The following is a 17908-nucleotide window of genomic DNA, read 5'->3' on the forward strand; positions in this document are numbered from 1 at the left end:
ACTCACCATTGAGCACAATGTACTGGGTTCTATTACTTAAGAAGTCTTCAAGCCACTCACATATTTGGGAACCAATCCCATATGCTCATACCTTAGTTAGGAGTCTGCAGTAGGGCACCAAGTCAAACGTTTTCCGGAAGTCAAGGAATATATCATCCGTCTGATACCCTTCATCCATGGTTCGCAAGATATCATGTGAAAAAAGGGCGAGTTGCGTTTCACAGGAGTGATGCTTTCCAAAGCCGTGCTGATGCACAGACAGCAACTTCTCTGTCTCAAGGAAATTCATTATATACGAATTGAGAACATGTTCGAGAAGCCTGCAACAAATCAATGTTAAGGATATTGATCTGTAATTTTGAGCATCTGTCCTTCTACCCTTCTTATATACAGGTGTCACCTGTACTTTTTTCCAGTTGCTTGGGGCTTTACGTTGGGCAAGAGATTCACGATAAATGCAAGCTAAGTAAGGATCCAATGCAGTAGAGTACTCTCTGTAAAACCAAATTGGAATCCCATCAAGACCTGGCGATTTATTTATGTTCAACCCATTCAGCTGCTTCACAACCCCAGGGATGTCTATCACCATTTCCTCCATACGGGAATCTGTCGGAGACTCAAACGGCGGTATGTTTGTTTGATCCTCCTGCGTGAAAGATTTCTCAAATGCTAAATTTAAAATTTCAGCTTTCATTTTGCTGACTTCCGTTGCCAGGCCAGACTGATCAGTGAGTGACTGGATGGAAGCCTTTGACCCGCTTACCAATTTTACGTAAGACCAGAATTTCCTTGGATTTTCAGCAAGATCTTTTGCTAAGGTATGACAGTGGTAGTGGTTGTATGCTTTGCGCATCACTCTTTTTACAGCAGCACGAATCTCTACTAAATTTTGCCTGTCCTCATTCTCCCGATCTTTCTTGTACTGTGAGTAAAGGTAAAAGATGTATAGCAGAAATTTGTACATGTTTATGTAGTTATGATTAAATTAGTAGCACATTTGAAACTGCCTGTGTTAAACTGTGAAAGGAAGGAAGGAAAATTAGGGCTTAATGCCCCATTATGTGAGGTCATTAGAGCAAACCCCCCCCCATGAACCATGGACCTTGCCGTTGGTGGGGAGGCTTGCGTGCCTCAGCGATACAGATGGCCGTACCATAGGTACAACCACAACGGAGGGGTATCTGTTGAGAGGCTAGACAAACGTGTGGTTCCTGAAGAGGGGCAGCAGCCTTTTCAGTAGTTGCAAGAGCAACAGTCTGGATGATTGACTGATCTGGCCTTGTAACAATAACCAAAATGGCATTGCTGTGCTGGTACTGCGAACGGCTGAAAGCAAGGGGAAACTACGGCCGTAATTTTTCCCGAGGGCATGCAGCTTTATTGTGTGATTAAATGATGATGGCGTCCTCTTGGGTAAAATATTCCGGAGGTAAAATAGTCCCCCATTCGGATCTCCGGGCGGGGACTACTCAAGAGGATGTCGTTATCAGGAGAAAGAAAACTGGCGTTCTACGGATCGGAGCGTGGAATGTCAGATCCCTTAATCGAGCAGGTAGGTTAGAAAATTTAAAAAGGGAAATGGATAGGTTAAAGTTAGATATAGTGGGAATTAGTGAAGTTCGGTGGCAGGAGGAACAAGAGTTCTGGTCAGGTGGCTACAGGGTTATAAACACAAAGTCAAATAGGGGTAATGCAGGAGTAGGTTTAATAATGAATAGGAAAATAGGAATGCGGGTAAGCTACTACAAACAGCATAGTGAACGCATTATTGTGGCCAAGATAGACACGAAGCCCACGCCTGCTACAGTAGTACAAGTTTATATGCCAACTAGCTCTGCAGATGACGAAGAAATTGAAGAAATGTATGATGATATAAAAGAAATTATTCAGATAGTGAAGGGAGACGAAAATTTAATAGTCATGGGTGACTGGAATTTGAGTGTAGGAAAAGGGAGAGAAGGAGACGTAGTAGGTGAATATGGATTGGGGCTAAGAAATGAAAGAGGAAGCCGCCTGGTAGAATTTTGCACAGAGCACAACTTAATTATAGCTAACACTTGGTTTAAGAATCATGATAGAAGGTTGTATACATGGAAGAACCCTGGAGATACTAAAAGGTATCAGATAGATTATATAATGGTAAGACAGAGATTTAGGAACCAGGTTTTAAATTGTAAGACATTTCCAGGGGCAGATGTGGACTCTGACCACAATCTATTGGTTATGACCTGTAGATTAAAACTGAAGAAACTGCAAAAAGGTGGGAATTTAAGGAGATGGGACCTGGATAAACTGAAAGAACTAGAGGTTGTACAGAGTTTTAGGGAGAGTATAAGGGAACAATTGACAGGAATGGGGGAAAGAAATACAGTAGAAGAGGAATGGGTAGCTTTGAGGGATGAAGTAGTGAAGGCAGCAGAGGATCAAGTAGGTAAAAAGACCAGGGCTCTTAGAAATCCTTGGGTAACAGAAGAAATATTGAATTTAATTGATGAAAGGAGAAAATATAAAAATGCAGTAAACGAAGCAGGCAAAAAGGAATACAAACGTCTCAAAAATGAGATCGACATGAAGTGCAAAATGGCTAAGCAGGGATGGTTAGAGGACAAATGTAAGGATGTAGAGGCTTATCTCACTAGGGGTAACATAGATACTGCCTACAGGAAAATTAAAGAGACCTTTGGAGATAAGAGAACCACTTGTATGAACATCAAGAGCTCAGATGGAAACCCAGTTCTAAGTAAGGAAGGGAAAGCAGAAAGGTGGAAGGAGTATATAGAGGGTCTATACAAGGGCGATGTACTTGAGGACAATATTATGGAAATGGAAGAGGATGTAGATGTAGATGAAATGGGAGATACGATACTGCGTGAAGAGTTTGACAGAGCACTGAAAGACCTGAGTCGAAACAAGGCCCCCGGAGTAGACAACATTCCATTGGAACTACTGACGGCCTTGGGAGAGCCAGTCCTGACAAAACTCTACCATCTGGTGAGCAAGATGTATGAAACAGGCGAAATACCCTCAGACTTCAAGAAGAATATAATCATTCCAATCCCAAAGAAAGCAGGTGTTGACAGATGTGAAAATTACCGAACAATCAGTTTAATAAGCCACAGCTGCAAAATACTAACATGAATTCTTTACAGACGAATGGAAAAACTAGTAGAAGCCGACCTCGGGGAAGATCAGTTTGGATTCCGTAGAAATACTGGAACACGTGAGGCAATTGAGGCAATACTGACCTTACGACTTATCTTAGAAGAAAGATTAAGGAAAGGCAAACCTACATTTCTAGCATTTGTAGACTTAGAGAAAGCTTTTGACAATGTTGACTGGAATACTCTCTTTCAAATTCTAAAGGTGGCAGGGGTAAAATACAGGGAGCGAAAGGCTATTTACAATTTGTACAGAAACCAGTTGGCAGTTATAAGAGTCGAGGGACATGAAAGGGAAGCAGTGGTTGGGAAGGGAGTAAGACAGGGTTGTAGCCTCTCCCCGATGCTATTCAATCTGTATATTGAGCAAGCAGTAAAGGAAACAAAAGAAAAATTCGGAGTAGGTATTAAAATCCATGGAGAAGAAATAAGAGCCTTGAGGTTTGCTGATGACATTGTAATTCTGTCAGAGACAGCAAAGGACCTGGAAGAGCAGTTGAACGGAATGGACAGTGTCTTGAAAGGAGGATATAAGATGAACATCAACAAAAGCAAAACGAGGATAATGGAATGTAGTCGAATTAAGTCGGGTGATGCTGAGGGAATTAGATTAGGAAATGAGATACTTAAAGTAGTAAAGGAGTTTTGCTATTTGGGGAGCAAAATAACTGATGATGGTCGAAGTAGAGAGGATATAAAATGTAGACTGGCAATGGCAAGGAAAGCGTTTCTGAAGAAGAGAAATTTGTTAACATCGAGTATAGATTTAAGTGTCAGGAAGTCATTTCTGAAAGTATTTGTATGGAGTGTAGCCATGTATGGAAGTGAAACATGGACGGTAAATAGTTTGGACAAGAAGAGAATAGAAGCTTTCGAAATGTGGTGCTACAGAAGAATGCTGAAGATTAGGTGGGTAGATCACATAACTAATGAGGAAGTATTGAATAGGATTGGGGAGAAGAGAAGTTTGTGGCACAACTTGACCAGAAGAAGGGATTGGTTGGTAGGACATGTTCTGAGGCATCAAGGGATCACCAATTTAGTATTGGAGGGCAGCGTGGAGGGTAAAAATCGTAGGGGGAGACCAAGAGATAAATACACTAAGCAGATTCAGAAGGATGTAGATTGCAGTAGGTACTGGGAGATGAAGAAGCTTGCACAGGATAGAGTAGCATGGAGAGCTGCATCAAACCAGTCTCAGGACTGAAGACCACAACAACAACAACAACAACAACAACATTAGAGCAAAAGCTTTTATTGGGTAAGGAGTGGTAAGAAAATTGGCTATGTCCTTTGGAAGTGAACCATTCTGGCACTTGTCTTAACCAAAATAGGGAGGTTATAGAAAACCTAAAACCATATGGCTTGATGCATATTTCAACCCTCATCCTCCTGAATATGAGTCCATTTTCTTACCACAATTCCATCTTTCTCATTTCCATTAGTATAGGCCACAAGTTATTACACTCACTGATGCATACATTAATGAGCCAAACATTATGACCACTGCACATCATGACATTGAATGATACTGAGTGGGTTGGCTCATAGGTTAGCACACTGGTCTCACATCTGGGAGGACGAGAGGTCAAAAAAGTGACCAGCAATCCTGATTTAGATTTTCTGTGATTTCCCTAAATGGATTCCAGGCAAATGCTGGGATGCTTCCTTCAAAAGGGAATGGATGCTTTCCTCCTCCATGCTTCCCTAATCCAAGCATGAGCTCCATATCTAATGATTTCATTGTCGATGGGATGTTAAATACTAATCTCCTCCTCCCCCGCCTCCTCCTCTGGTATTGAATGCTGCGTGGTGGTACTGATGGTATGTGACACAGTAAGGGAAGTATATAAGCTGAGCAGAAACAGATGGAGAATTATTCTAGTGACAATATAAGCTGTAAATGGGGAAATCCTTTGACATAAGTGACTTTGACAAAGAACAAATTGTTATGGCCTAGTTCTTGGAAATGAGCATCACAGAAATGGTGAAGTTGGTAGGTTGTTCACTTGTTACTGAGTGAGCATCTGTGGAAAATGGCTGAAGGATGGTGAAACCATGAGTAGGCAGTAAGATATTGGATGTCCATATTTCATCAGAGATTATGAAAGTTAGAGGCTTGCCTGCTCTGTAAATCAGGATATGCACCAATCAGTGCCAGACCTCAGAATACAGCACTGGTGCAGACACAAGTGTTTTGGAGTACATTGTTCAGCACACATTGTTGAACCTGAGGCACCATAGGAGACAATTGCACACATTGTTGAACCTGAGGCACCATAGGAGACAATTGCTGTGTGATCCCATGTTGGCCCCATAGGGCCAATTATGAATTCAGTGGACATAGGGTCGTCAAAACTGAACGATGGATCAGTGGAAACATGTTGCCTGGTCACACAAATAATATTTATTGTTACGCCAGGTTGCAGGTCTCTTCCAGAGACATTATCATCCAGGTGAATGGCTGTTTTAAATGTACACCATGTAGCCTTTGAGGGTAGTATTATGCTGTGCAGAACATTCAACTGGGCTTCTACAGAACCTGTGGTACTAATTGATAGCACCATAACAGCTGTGGACTATTTGCACAATATTGTGGACCACCTGCATTCCTTCACACTTAATATCTCCCCCAATCACAATGTAATGTTCCAGCAGGATAACTGTCTGTGTCAAAAGGCCAGAGTCATGCTGCAGCAGTTTGAGGAACATGATACATCAATGTCTTGGCTATGAAATTTACGTAATTTAAACCCAATGGAACACACCTGAGATGCTTTCAGATTTTGATTCTTTATCTTTAATTTGCTGACCCATAATTTACAGGAATTGCATAACATGTGCATAGACATCTGGTGCTACATACCTTTATATATTTATTTAGATTTTTTGCATGGAGTCATCAATATGATGGCTTCTGCAAATGTCAAGTACAGTTACAAACATAAAATACATTTAGATCTTAAACTTACAGGTAGTAGTTAAACAGTAAAGCTTCTCAAAATACATTACATCTTACACATATTAATACAGCCAATTATTTTTTATACATTATTTTACAGCTCTTAAACTTAACCATTTAAAATTCATTGAGTGAATAGAGACACTTTTCAATTAAGAATTGTTTTAGCTTTGATTTGAATTGCTTTTTATTACTGTTTTTCATTGATTCTGGCAGTTTATTATACCATATCAGTTCATTAGTATATGGGCTCTGGTCCATCATTTTTAATCTTGTTCTTTGTCAGTAGTAATTCTCTTTGGACCTGGTGTTGTGATCATGTATATAACTACATTTAGTTAGTTTAGTATCTGGTTAGTTTTAGTTAGTTTAGTTTTCTGTGAGACAAAAAACCTAATTAATTTATAAAGATACAAAGAGTACATGGTGAAGTACTTATGTTGTCTGAAAATATCACAGCAAGAGTCTTTATAGCCTAGTCCATGTATAATCCTTAACCCTCTTTTTTGTAGCAATAGTACTCTATTAAGGTGAATGTGTGCAGCATAACTCTATTTGTATACAGTAGCTAAGATGGGGATAGGTTGTCCCATAATACACAGTTTCAAGCATGTGGGCTGGCACCATTTTGGACAGTTGCCTAAGAAGATACAGCCCATTGCTGACATTTTTACATACAGCATTAATGTGGCTAATACACTGGAAGTTTTAGTCCAGGTGCACCCCTAGAAATTTACATTCGTTTGCTTCCTCTGCCACTATGCCGCATACCTCATTTATGCATGAGTGGTGTGAGCTGCCAGCTGTAAATATTAGCATCTGGGATTTATTTACAGTGATCTTTAATCCTTGTGCATGAAAATATGAACTTCATTCTTTTATCCCATTACTTGCTGAAAATTTCAGTTCCTTGCAATCTTTACCCTGAAATAAAACTGAGGTGTTATCAGCATAATTTACAATGTGCAAGTTAACGGGGTGTACAACATCATTAATAAATGCTAAAAAGGTCAAAGAATTGAGCCTTGAGGCACTCCCTGTGTCACTCTTTCAATTGTGGATTTAAAAGTTAAGATCTTATTGTCAATTTGATGTGTAAGTTTGGTACACTGTTTCCAATTCACCAGATACGTGGATAGATGCATCGCTGATATTGTACTCCCACAGTTTTTTTAAGAGAAGCTCGTGATTTACTGAGTCAAAAGCTTTGCTCAGGTCAAGAAATATTCCGGCTGTGTGCATACCTCATTCTATATTGCTATATACTTCATGGAAGAAACCAGAAACAGCAGTGGCCGTGCTTAGGTCTTTCCTAAACCCATGCTGTGATTTGAGAAGCATTTTGTGTCTTGAGAAAAATGTTGTGAGTTGTGATAGGATAACTGTTTCAAATATTTTGCTGAAGGTAGAATAGTGATATAAGCCTATAGTTTAAAAACTATTCTTTACTTCCCTTCTTATGGACTGGCTGAATTGCACTTATTTTTAAGGCGTTTTCATTAATATTACAGTTGATAAGATAGGCAAGGGGTGTAGTTATTTCATTGGCACATTTTTTTAACACCACACTTGAGATACTATCCCATCAAGATGAATGCTTGTTCTTTAGCTTTTGTATTGTGTTAAATATTTCCTCTTGATTCGCCTCCATGAATTCGAGCTCTATACCATCTGTGACATTATTTGGTGTGCCAGCATGTAGATCTATAAAAGGGGCTGGTTGGTCAAAAGGAGAGATATTTTAATGCTTATAGAATAAATCATATATTTCATTTGGGTCTTTCACTAGATAGCCCTTGTGTCTAATGCTAGCTGGTTCACTCTGTCCCTTGCTGGTGGCTTTGTGATGTTTATTGATTAGTCTCCAGGATGCCTTACCTATGTTGGCTGGATGCTCTATTGCATCATTGTTTATCTGTTTCCTCAAGTGTAAAGGGTCTGTCTTAAAAGTTTTTTTGGCTTGATTGTAGTTTTCCTTAAATATATTTATCTTTGTTTCCTTATAAACAGTCAAGATCATATATATTCCGCCTTAACTTAATCAGCTGAGGTATAAGTTTCAGCCTATTACTTTCAAGACAAGAGTTGGTTCATACCCTGGTTATTTCTTTAAGAGGGCAGCAGCAGTCAAAATGCTTCAGCACTGTCTTATAAAATTTTTCCCATTTGCCTTTTGATCGTTTAGTTTGGTAAATAGTTTCCCATTCTCATCTGCTAATTCAGTTTTGAAGGTGCCGATGTTGGTGCCATTCAGGATCCACTTCTTCTCAGTTATCTTGGTTGCCATTGGTACAGCAAACCTTAAATATTCCAATGCCTGACTAAAGTGATCTGAGTAATGAACATCAACACTTTAAAAGTTAACACTGTCTTATACATTTTTGTTGACTATTACATAATTAATCTGTCTTACTGGAACTTGACTCTGTTACTTTAGTGTCAGAGTTCACTATATTTGCGAGATCAAATGAGTTTAATGTATCTGTTATTTTCAAATAGGTTATACTTCAGGAGTTTGCAGCAATATTTAAGTCTCCAACAATGCTAAGATCAGTGGGGCCTGTTTGTCTAATTGCCCTGTTAAGTCTATCAGGATAGGACAACACATCTACATTTGGTAGGCGGTGCATGCCAATACCTTTATGTTTAGCTAACCTGCTTGAACCAGTGTTTATATGGACCACAACACCAGCCATCTCAGTTGTTCCTTCTCTGCAGTATTGTTCAACAAATGAGATTTTCTTAAACGGAAGATATTCTTTTACAAATATTGCCACCATACCCCCTTTGTGTTGTTGCCTGCAGTAAGTATCTGCTAACATATAACCATCTAATTTGTAACACTCAATTTCATTGTCTTTTAGTCCATGTTCTGTAATTACTAACAAGTGTAGTAAATTCTCATCCACAAATACATGCAGCAAATTGAGTTTATTCCTAAGGTATTGCACATTTAGATGCCTTATCCTAAAGGGCACTGATATTTTACAACACTTTGTGACACGGTATTCTGAATCAGTCAAATTATTACACAAGTCTTAACACTGCACTGTAATGACAATTAACTCACTTCCAAGTCAGTTTCTTTGGCATGTGAACAGGGTTCTTTCCAATCCAAGGGCTTAAATCAGTAAAACAGTGTTGCTTGAAATTGAGCCTAAAAGCTTCATTGATTATAATTTAAGATGATTGGGTCCATGGTTTTATGCAGTTCCTTACAAAGTTCTTATTAGAACTTGAAGTTTAACACATATATTTCGCAACGACACAACAACACATATAAGTCACAGAGTAAGTTGACATGTGTACTCGTTAGCATTCGAATAAGCACTGAGTCCCAGTCTAGTGGCCGCTGCTTGGCTGGCCGCTTAGGTGGCGCAGCTGCTGCATGGCTGGCAGACAGCGCCGCACGTAGAGGACGCGCGTAATTGCGCGGCAGCACTTTGAATGATCGGCGAGTCACAACAGTTCTGTTATCTGGTTCACTAACTTGAGCTTTCCATTTCTGTTTAAGTGAAGTCCCTGCCTGATAGGTTCTTCACATTTCAGTTTGCTTATGTCTAACAAGTGCATTGATTTAGTTTTTTACATAACTTCTGCAGTTCTAAATTATAGCACTCAGCTTCTGTATTAACACATGACCACTGTGGGAGATCATGTTGCACTGGTAGGTTTATTAGGGTAATGTTTGTGTTGTACAGTTTTGGCAATAACTTCCTGTAAACTGCGAGTGCTGACTTGCTCTCGTTTTTGTAAACATCATTGGCTCCACCAATGATTACAATGTGGTCATCTTTTTTCAGATTGTTTGTTTCTGATAAATTATCAACTACAGCACTTAATGTAGCTTTGGGTTTATCTTTTGTGAATAGAGAATATTCATTGTGTAAAGCTTCATGAAGGGAAGCTGAAAGGCATTTTCTGTGACTGTTCGCATACAGTAATAACTTTTTTGTGCCTCCAGGCATTATAATTTTTCTGTTTCAGCCTTTATCAGAGGATTTGTTGAATTTACTTTTGCTTATACTATTCATTGTTTCACTGGCTGAGTCTAGTGCTGATAACTTATTCTATGTAACTGGCCCCCTGTTTTTAATTCTTTCCTGAAACCTACCAAGGATTTGTTTAATCCATGCAGTGTTAATTTGTTGCTGTACTGAATTTCAAAGATGGGTCAGAATGCTATTAAGCAGTTGGTCATAATGCCTTTGGGTTATCAGTCTATCTTATAACTGAATAATAGATATTGTACTAGAATTTCATGTGTGTTATATGACATCCCTTCACAAAATTAAAATGAAATTCATCAAATGAGTAGAAATATTTTCAACTGGCTGAAATTTTGGTTTGATGTTAAGAAGTTTTTTGATGTCACTTGGGATTACATTGAACACTTTTGGAGTTCACTAGTGTGCTCCTTTCTGCTTGCCACTCTGTGCACCTGAACTCTTTTATACAGCGTGTTTCAAAAAGAATGTACATATTTTGAACACATATATTTATTGAATGGTAAGACATACAAATATGAAACTTGGAACACATTTTAATTAATCTCTCAAATTTAGGTTTCAGATGTTCAATATATCCTCCACCAGTGACCCCTAACAGTATCACATCAATACTCATATTCCTCTCGTACTCAAATAAGCATGTCCATTGCCACTGACTCAATGGCAGTAAGGATGCAGTTCTTCATCTCTTCTAGTTTCTATGGTAGTGATGCATAAAAATTGTCCTTAATGAAACCCAAAAGGGGGAAGTTACAGAGCATCAAATCTGGTGACTGTAGAGGCCAGCTGAGAAGTATTAAGTCAGCAGTTGTTCGACAACCAATCCAGTGGACCAGTAGAGAAATATTCAGGTATTCAAACACTTGACAACTCCTGTGACGGGGTTCCCCACCTAGTTGAAAAATGAAGTTATCCTTGTTCAGCTTCAGAAACAACCAGTTTTGTAACATAGAGAGACGCTGCTGACCATTAACCAAGTGCACAAAACACATTGACTTTGGGTGAATCTCAAACATGTTCAATGTGTGCGTGTGGGTTCTGTAGACCCCTTAGGCCCCAAATTCAAATATTGTGTTTGTTTTCTTTCCCACTAAGGTGGAAATTCACTTCATCACTGAACATGATGTTTTGTGCAAAAGTGTTATCGTTGTCAATAGCATTCCAAACCTCTTTAGAAAATGCCACACATTTGCTACTGTCATCATAATGTAGAGCCTGTAACAGTTGTAACTTGAATGACTTCATAACCAACATCTCAATACAGGTGAAACTGTTTTTGTAAGACTACATTGGAAACCAGTTTGAACGCATGTGACATTTTCATTGAGAACATGAGAGTGGGCAGCGCCGCACGTAGAGGACGCGCGTAATTGCGCGGCAGCACTTTGAATGATCGGCGAGTCACAACAGTTCTGTTATCTGGTTCACTAACTTGAGCTTTCCGTTTCTGTTTAAGGGGAGTTGGAATGCCGGAAAATGGAAAAAATTCACATTTTCAGTTTTTAACCTTATAACTTAATTTGAAATTTTCTGCTTAAAATGGTGCAAAATTTGTTAAGAAATTCCAATTGGAAGTATTTTTATTTAATTTTTCAAAATTACATGTGCGCCCAGCAAAGTTACCCATCTTGTGATTTGTACACATTTAAATCTTCGCATTTCCGAAAACATTACATATAGAAGGCTGTGGATTTCACTCTTCAGTTGTAGAATCTTTGATCCTTCCATAGGTACCATTGTTTTTACGACTAGCTGTGTTTATTGTTCAGTTTTTGATCTGTGAGTGTTTGTTTTGAGCCTCGAGTTTAGTTTGTCGCTCATTTGGAGTTTGTTATCTGTCTTGTTTTGACTTTCAGTGGTGAGTGCGTAGTTTCTACGATGCCTAGGAGTGCATCATTATTTAAAAAGCGAAAGTTTCGCGGTAATAGATTTACAAATAACGTTTGTTCAAGTGATTCTGCTTCAGCACCTGTTGATGCTGGTGAAAGTTCTGACGTTTGTACAGCTGAGATGTGTGAAGGAGACACGCCCACCAGTGCATCAAAAAAGAAGTTATCAAACTGTGCAAGTGAAATTACAGATGAAGCTTCTAATGAACAATATGTTTTAGTCGACTTTCCTGTTTTTACTGAGTTTATGAAGAAATGTTTGTGTTGTAATCTTTGTGGAGGTTCTTTTGATATGAACATAACAAAATCTATAGGACTTTCCTGCAAAATTGCTATAGTTTGTGCCAGTTGTGAAAATGAGACCTGTTTTTGGAGCTCTAAAACATGCAGTAGCAATTTGTTTGAGAGTAATATCAGGCTAATGTATGCAATGAGAGCAATTGGTAAAGGACATACTGCTGCTCAAACATTTTGTGCCATAATGAATCTTCCACCTCCACCTGCTAAAATTGACAATTACACTGAAGTGATAGGAGATGCTGTTCAGTCTGTAGCAGATTTATCAATGAAAGCTGCTGCCAGTGAAGCAAAATATATAAATGAAGGAAACCCAGATATCCCTGTTGCTTTTGATGGAACCTGGCAGAAAAGGGGTCACACATCCAAAAATGCTGTTGCTACTGTTACTAGTGTGGACAGCGGTAAAGTTTTGGACTATGAAGTGCTCACTAAACATTGTTACCATTGTGCATCTGGTAAGATAGAAGCAGCTCACATATGTAGCAAGAATTATGAAGGTACGAGTGGAGGCATGGAGGCTGCCGCTGCTGTGAAAATGTTTAGCAGATCAGAAAAAGAACGGGGAGTATTTTACACAAAATTCCTTGGAGATGGGGACTCCAAGGCATACAAAAGTGTTACAGAATCCATGCCATGTGTCAATAAGACAATAACTAAACTAGAATGTGTCGGTCATGTTCAGAAACGAATGGGCACTCGTCTAAGGAAACTGAAACAGAATCTGAAGGACAAAATTTTGTCAGATGGTAAAACCATTAGAGGTCGCCTGTCAGATAAAATTATAAATGAATTACAACAATACTATGGTATGGCAATAAGAAATAATGCAAATAATTTGCAGGAAATGAGACAAGCTGTATGGGCCACATATTTACATCGATCATCAACTGATGATAATCCTCAACATTTTGCTTGTCCAGATGGTCCTCAGTCATGGTGCAATTATAGAAAATCTCAAGCTACTGGGGATCCTTATCACCATAAAAATTATATTCCATTGGCTGTTATGGAAGTAATTAAACCAGTATATAGAGACTTGGGGCATCCTGATCTTCTGCGAAAATGTCTTCATGGTTGTACCCAGAATCAAAACGAGTCGTTCAACAACCTCATTTGGACTCGTGTACCTAAGAATGTATTTGTTGGGATAAAAACATTGAAATGGGGAGTCAGTGATGCTGTTATTTCATTCAATGATGGTCATATGGGTAGGCTAAAGGTCATGGCAAGGCTCGGCATTGCTCCTGGTATCAACACCATCAGAGGTCTTCAGCTTCTGGACAGCGTGCGAGTAAGGAAGGCTCAGTATGCAGCTGAATTTAATACAAAAAAAGCAAGGGCAGCAAGGAGAAGAAAGCTTCTAGGTGAAGAAGAAGAACTAGAAGATGACCCTGATTACTCTGCTGGACACTTTTGATAATAGAATAAAAGGTATTTGTGAATTTTCATAATAAATTACTTTAATCGCATTTTCTGGCATTTGACATTTTTAGTGTTACATGTACCTTTATCTCATAAACCACTCAACCAACAACATTCAAATTTTCAGAAATGCTGCAAAACAGTTCAAAGAGGCCACTGAACTAGAATCATGACAAGAACTGGCTTATTCTCTGAACTAGGGAAGTTTATGTTATACTTTTTCCAATAAAAAATGGCTTAATGGTAAAAAATTCATAAATACTATACCAACAAAAAGAAAACATTGGTTCTAGTTCAGTGGGCTCACAATATATGCTGAAAACCTCTGCCAGAATTTCAAAGTTCTGAAGATAATAGTTCCAAAGAAAAAGGTACACAAAGTTAGCAAATTTAACATTGGCGAGATAGGGCATTCCAACTCCCCTTAAGTGAAGTCCCTGCCTGATAGGTTCTTCACATTTACATACACATACTGTGTCTATAAACTATCAATACCATCTCCAAATGCTCCATGCAGTTGGAGGATCAGTTTGGGGTACCTCAACCTGAAGTGTTTTTGCACTGTAATCATGGAATTACTCTTTGCAAATTCAAGAATACAGAATGATTTATGCTGCAGAGTAGCAATTTTGCAACACATGGTGGTAAACAAGGAAAACCGAAGACAACCGTCATTTAGCAGCAATGAATATAAATGAGACACTGTATTTGTTACTCCATAACTGTTCCATGGCACAGCGACTGACAGTAGTTTTGGCAACATAATATTCTTTAATACATATATATTCTTTTTTAAACACCCTGTATTGTAGATAGAAGGAGAACCACAACTTGGAAGCTAGTTTTCTTCCTTTACTTCATAAATGAACTGTCAAAATTACTGATTATGAACTCTCCCCACTTAAGTCTAAGTTATTTCCAACATGATAAAACTTCACTTAAAAAAAAGATAAGTATGTGTTCTTCTGCTTCAACTGCACTGCTGCATTTTTTTTAAATTATTGTTAATGTTTATCATTCAGTATTGTCACAATACAAATATTTTGTGCTGTGCTCTCCAATTTCACTACCACATGGACTCTGATATTAATCCTTGTATGAGCTAATATGTTCATAGAAAATCCTATATGGAATAAAAATATGGTATGAGGAAAATTAATTAGACTATGTAAAGGTATTAAGCAGTAAATTAGTGCAGATATAAGAAGTTTTGTGGACTCTGAAGAGAATACTAATTTTAAAACTGTACTAATATATTCAGGTTCTTATTTATGTACTTATCTATTGCTCCACTCCTTCACTGTATGGCAAGCACTTGTCTTTATACATTGTCACTTTTCTCTTAAATGTTATTCAGTTTACATCTATATCTTTGTGCATGTTAATATGTTTCCACACTGATATAAAGGATCAAACTCCAGAAACAGATATTGGAAGGATATACGTTGAAGATCCAGATGACTGGGATCTACCTGACAAGAAATTCTTCTGGAATACACATGAACATCGTAGATTCAGAATCAATGAAGCCTCTGGAATGATTACAATGAAGCGCAACACACCAGATGGAATGTAAGTTCACTGTCACAAAATGTCTTCACTGGACATATGTTTCAAATTTAGTTGTAGTTATAACTCATCTCTTATTTCACTAAAAGGTATAAATGATTTCAGATACAATTTGGTATTCAGAGTGCAAGACCACAAACATAAACAAAACAATGTGTCTGCTATTGTTACTGTTACTGTAAAGCATATTTCCCATGATGCTATTATTAACTCTGGCTCATTGAGAATTTCTAATTTGTCTGATGAAGACTTTATCAAAGAATGGAACTATATGGTAATTTTTATGGAGGTTTGTCACTAATGAGTTATTTCTGTAGTGATTAATTCAACTGATACTGAGATTTTTACCTTTTCTGATGGCTGTGGTTGCAGGAAAGTAAGGCAGAACAACTTAAGACTGTTTTGTCAGAAGTTCTCAACACTCAACGGGAAAGTGTGGATATTTTCAGTGTTAATGGACACAGATCATTTCCACCCGTTCTGGACATTTTCTTTACTGTAAGAGATAAGAGATATCACAGCAGTGAAAAAATAAATGGGCTCCTACAAGTATATAAAACAAAGGTACTCATTAAATTACACTTGGAGTATTTCATAACTTAGACTTTAAGCACTTTATACCAAACATATCTGAGGAAATCATCCTCGGTATATTTGATTCTTAGTATGCAAAAATGTGATATATTATTTTACTTCACATGGAATAATGAAAATAAGTCATGAATCATAGCAATTTACTTGTTGTGTCAAAACATATTAATATTAGGAAGAAGCATCAGAACCATTTAAAAACAGCAATATAAAACAATACTGCAAACTCAACTTTATTACAGATTTTAATTCACAAGTTTTTCATTAGTCTCTAGCACATTCAAATTTTCTTGTGTATTAATTGTGTTCAGTAATGAGTTTAGGAAGCTGAATTCACTCAGGAATAAAACATTTTAAACATCATTGTATAATCAAGAAACTTTAAGCAAGTGCCAAAGGTGAAACTATACAGATTAGATAAAACAGTTATACTCAGTCAAACAACAAGCAGTATCATTAACAATAAAACATTAAATAATTCAGTAGTTTATAGGACTGTATACTTTCAGAGCCAAATATTCACTCTTATTGGAAATACTGGGTGGTTATAACTAAGCTGATGGTGTTACAAGTGCCACAGTGATGGCCGTATGTAATGTATAACTGAACCATCATAAGTATTTTCATTAATTAATGCACTCAGGGAGTATACTGAAAAAAATTATAGTTCCAGTATGCTGTTTGTCACTTGATGATGAGTATTGATTTCTTTTGTGAAGTGACTGCTGGTGTAAAGAATTAAGAATGTTGAAGTTTTCCGGATGAACTGCTATGACTATAGAGAAGAAATTCTATGCACTGCTGGTGAAGTTGTCAAAACAGTGGCAATAGCAGTGCTGTATTGCTATAATATTTCTGATAGAAACAGCTGCAAAGAGAACTCATGTCAACAAATGGACTAAAGAATATAACCATGAAATCTGAAGAAAGAGATAAATTAGGTAGTGCAGCAGGATCTGGCCCGTCTCCATGGTAGTTGTTGATGAAGTTGCTGTAGCTATAGCTGACTGCGCAGCACATGCCTGAAATTCTGTAGCCAGTGCTTGACCTGTGTCAGGGGAACTGTTTCTCAGTTGATCAACAGCTCAAAAAACTTTGCAGTGCATTTTACACTGGTACCCCTGTAAGGTCCAGAATGAGCACCAAATGAAGCCCCAAGATAGGTGACAATGACCTGACTTTGCCCTTCATTTTTTGTTATGCAAGGGAATGGATGACATCATGGGACTGGGGAATATTCTTTGGATGGGTTCTACTACTCTGCCTCATGTTGTGTAGGAACATAGTGCACTCAGCTTATGTAACTGTGTGTGGTTAGATTTCGCGCATTTCTTCAGTCTGTGTTTCTGCTTTGCAAGAACACAATTGTGTCCACATCACTGTTTTCATGCCAGATGAGGTGACACCATGTGTCACTTGCCAGATGAAGGAACTGCTTTGAGAAACCTTCAGTAAAGACCATATCACCTCTAGTCAAATTCAAAATGTGTGGCCTTCTAGACCCCAACCTAAATGCATGTGTATTAAGGTTGTCCAGATATCTGAAAGATCGTGTCTTTCAGAGATGTACCCTAGACTCTTCCTGAACTGAAGGACAGTAGATGATATATCATTCTGATTATGGCAAGTATGCTGCGAGCAACTGTCAACCATGCTGTGTTACTGATGCAGCATGTTGCTGAGTTGGGAGACAGTATTGAACATATGTTGTACCTTGTGACCCTAATGTAATAAAATGCCAGATGCACCATTATCATGTGTTTGATTGTTCCTCCCCTTTCCCTGCATCCACACCACATTCTGACTCCTTACAGCACTTTATTTTCACCTGGTGGCAGAAAATGGAACCTTTTTTTTTCCCCAGCAGACTTGTGAGCATACTGATTCATGAGCTTACCTTTGACGTTTCAGCATCCTGCAATGTGTACAGCTATTACCGCAGTACTCAAACCACTGTCAGTTAAATCATAACCACCCAGTATGAGATGAAACATAGCAACATAGAGC

General features: G+C 38.2%; 1 protein-coding gene across 1 annotated transcript in view; it reads left to right on the plus strand.

Annotated features, from left to right (window-relative positions):
* Positions 1-17908, plus strand: part of LOC126092792 (neural-cadherin-like) — a 329734-nt gene that overhangs the window by 174913 nt on the left and 136913 nt on the right. Inside the window, exons 12-14 of the mRNA XM_049908520.1 lie at positions 15150-15313; positions 15416-15599; positions 15683-15808. Coding sequence (XP_049764477.1) covers positions 15150-15313; positions 15416-15599; positions 15683-15808 — 474 coding nt within the window. The remainder of the gene's footprint in view (positions 1-15149; positions 15314-15415; positions 15600-15682; positions 15809-17908) is intronic.

This window comes from Schistocerca cancellata, chromosome 7 (assembly GCF_023864275.1).
Source record: "Schistocerca cancellata isolate TAMUIC-IGC-003103 chromosome 7, iqSchCanc2.1, whole genome shotgun sequence".
In the NCBI taxonomy this organism is placed as follows: Eukaryota; Metazoa; Arthropoda; class Insecta; order Orthoptera; family Acrididae; genus Schistocerca; species Schistocerca cancellata.